The sequence below is a fragment of the Mirounga leonina genome, unplaced genomic scaffold (assembly GCF_011800145.1).
Source record: "Mirounga leonina isolate KUSES-001 unplaced genomic scaffold, KU_Mleo_1.0 Mir_268, whole genome shotgun sequence".
Classification (NCBI taxonomy): domain Eukaryota; kingdom Metazoa; phylum Chordata; class Mammalia; order Carnivora; family Phocidae; genus Mirounga; species Mirounga leonina.
Window position 1 is genome coordinate 186,404 of NW_023270649.1, and position 1,922 is coordinate 188,325.

General features: G+C 62.9%; 1 protein-coding gene across 2 annotated transcripts in view; it reads right to left on the reverse strand.

Moving 5' to 3' along the window:
• The window catches only part of PPP2R3B (protein phosphatase 2 regulatory subunit B''beta), a 48,640-nt gene that overhangs the window by 37,319 nt on the left and 9,399 nt on the right, over window positions 1-1,922 (reverse strand). Inside the window, exon 1 of one of the 2 annotated variants that reach the window (XM_035029626.1) lies at window positions 438-980. The exons of the other annotated variant lie outside the window; for it this stretch is intronic. Within the exon in view, the coding sequence (XP_034885517.1) occupies window positions 438-716 (279 nt within the window). The 5' untranslated portion in view covers window positions 717-980. Of the gene's footprint in view, window positions 1-437; window positions 981-1,922 lie in introns of those variants that run through there. 2 annotated transcript variants of the gene reach the window in all.

Here is a 1,922-nt window from a genome sequence, read left to right on the forward strand (position 1 = left end):
CGGGAGTACGAGCGACGGATGGGGGGACGAGTGCAGGTGGGGACCCCAGGAGTACAAGCAGCACCCCCATCTGTCCTGGGAGGGACGCACAAAGGTGGGGACCCCGGGAGTACGAGTAGCCCCCTCAATCTGTCCCAGGAGGGACATGTGCAGGTGGGGACCCCGGGAGTTCGAGCAGCCCCCCCATCTGTCCCAGGAGGGACATGTGCAGCTGGGGACCCCGGGAGTACGAGCAGCCCCCCCATCTGTCCCAGGAGGGACATGTGCAGCTGGGGACCCCGGGAGTTCGAGCAGCCCCCCCATCTGTCCCAGGAGGGACATGTGCAGCTGGGGACCCCGGGAGTACGAGCAGCCCTCCCCCCAGTCGGGACCTCAGCAGGGGCCACAGGGGAGCCTCGCAGGAGACGCACACCACACGAGACGCACGCCGGCCTCACCTGGACCTGCTGGAAGGCCTGGAGCCTCTTCTTAAAGCGGGAGGGCAGCACGAAGTCACAGCCGCGGGCCAGAGAGGCGAGCTCCTGCCTGAGATCCGGGTCCTGGCGCAGGGACAGCTCCCGGAGCCGCATGTCGGCCCGCATGGGCCGCCGGGGGCCAGGCCAGGCACTGTGCTCGCGCTCGCGCTCTCGGTGCTGGGCCGGGCCGGGGCCGGCAGGCTCGCGGTGGCAGCTGGGCCCGGCAGGACAGTCTGGGTGGCCCGGCTCAGCGCGCTCCATGCGTGGCCGGCCGGGCGCTCTGGGGGCCGGCCCTGGGCCGGGCGCATTCCACAGGCTGAGGAGGGCACATGGCTGCAGGGTGGGGGAGGCGGCCGGGCTCCGCTCCTCCCCACAGGCCCCTGGCCATGCAGGCAGGAGGCACTCCGGCAGGAGCTGTCGTGGCTGAGCTGCCGGTGGGAGGGTGGGAGTGCCAGACGCAGCTCCCTGCACTCACGGTGACCCTGTCTTGTGGCTCGGCCCAGAGGGACAAGCGCGTAAACAGGTCCGCAAGGAGACATCTGGGGACGGCGCCTCTAGTTCTGGGGGTGGGGGTGGGGGCGACAGGCGCTCTCCAGAGAAGTGCAGCGATCTGGGGAACGGCCTGCGAGTTGGCCGACACGGGGAGGGATGAGAGGAGGCGCTCTGCACAGAAGTGAAGTCCGTCCAGGACACCAGAGAACCTGTTACGGAGCTCGCTCCAGATCTCTGCTGGCCCCCACGAGCCCAGACGCAGCCAAAGCGGCTGCTTTCTCCCTGAAACCATGCCAAACACAAAGGGGTCTGCGCACAGCACCCTCCCTCCCGGCACTTAACACTTGAGAAAATCAAGCACAAAGAGTCCTCTGATGCTTCCGTTCCACAGATAGGGGTGGGGGGAGGAGTATTCAGGATTTTATAGCTTTCCTGCCCTTCTACACAACGTAGATAATGTAGATAATGTAGGATAGAACGGAAATTACGTCAGTCAGATAACAGAGAATGTAAGCCGACAGGGTAAAATGTCACCAGCTAAGTGGATAAGGTACAATGTAGCGTAAGCTAGAGTAACTAACCGCAAAAGGTACAATGTAACGTAAGCTACGGTAACTAACCGCAAAAGGTAACAGTGTCGAGCAAGTAAGGTAGAATACAGTGTACATAACACAGAATGTCACGGAACACAGGGAAGGAAGAACGTCCTGTAGGTTAACACAACAAGAACACAAGATTGTGTGGATGCCGAAGAGTCTACCCCTCGTAACTGCCGTGTAGGGAACATGGACCAGACTGTAGTGGCTGGTCGTGCAGAGCAAACGGGGTAGCTCCAAGCAGTGGGCTGAGAGCAAAGACACCCGTACCCCGCAGAGCGAGCACAGCTGCACAGCCCACAGCATGGACACCTGCACCTCCCAAAGCGAGCACACCTGCACAGCCCAGAGCGAGCACAGCTGCACAGCCCAGAGGGAG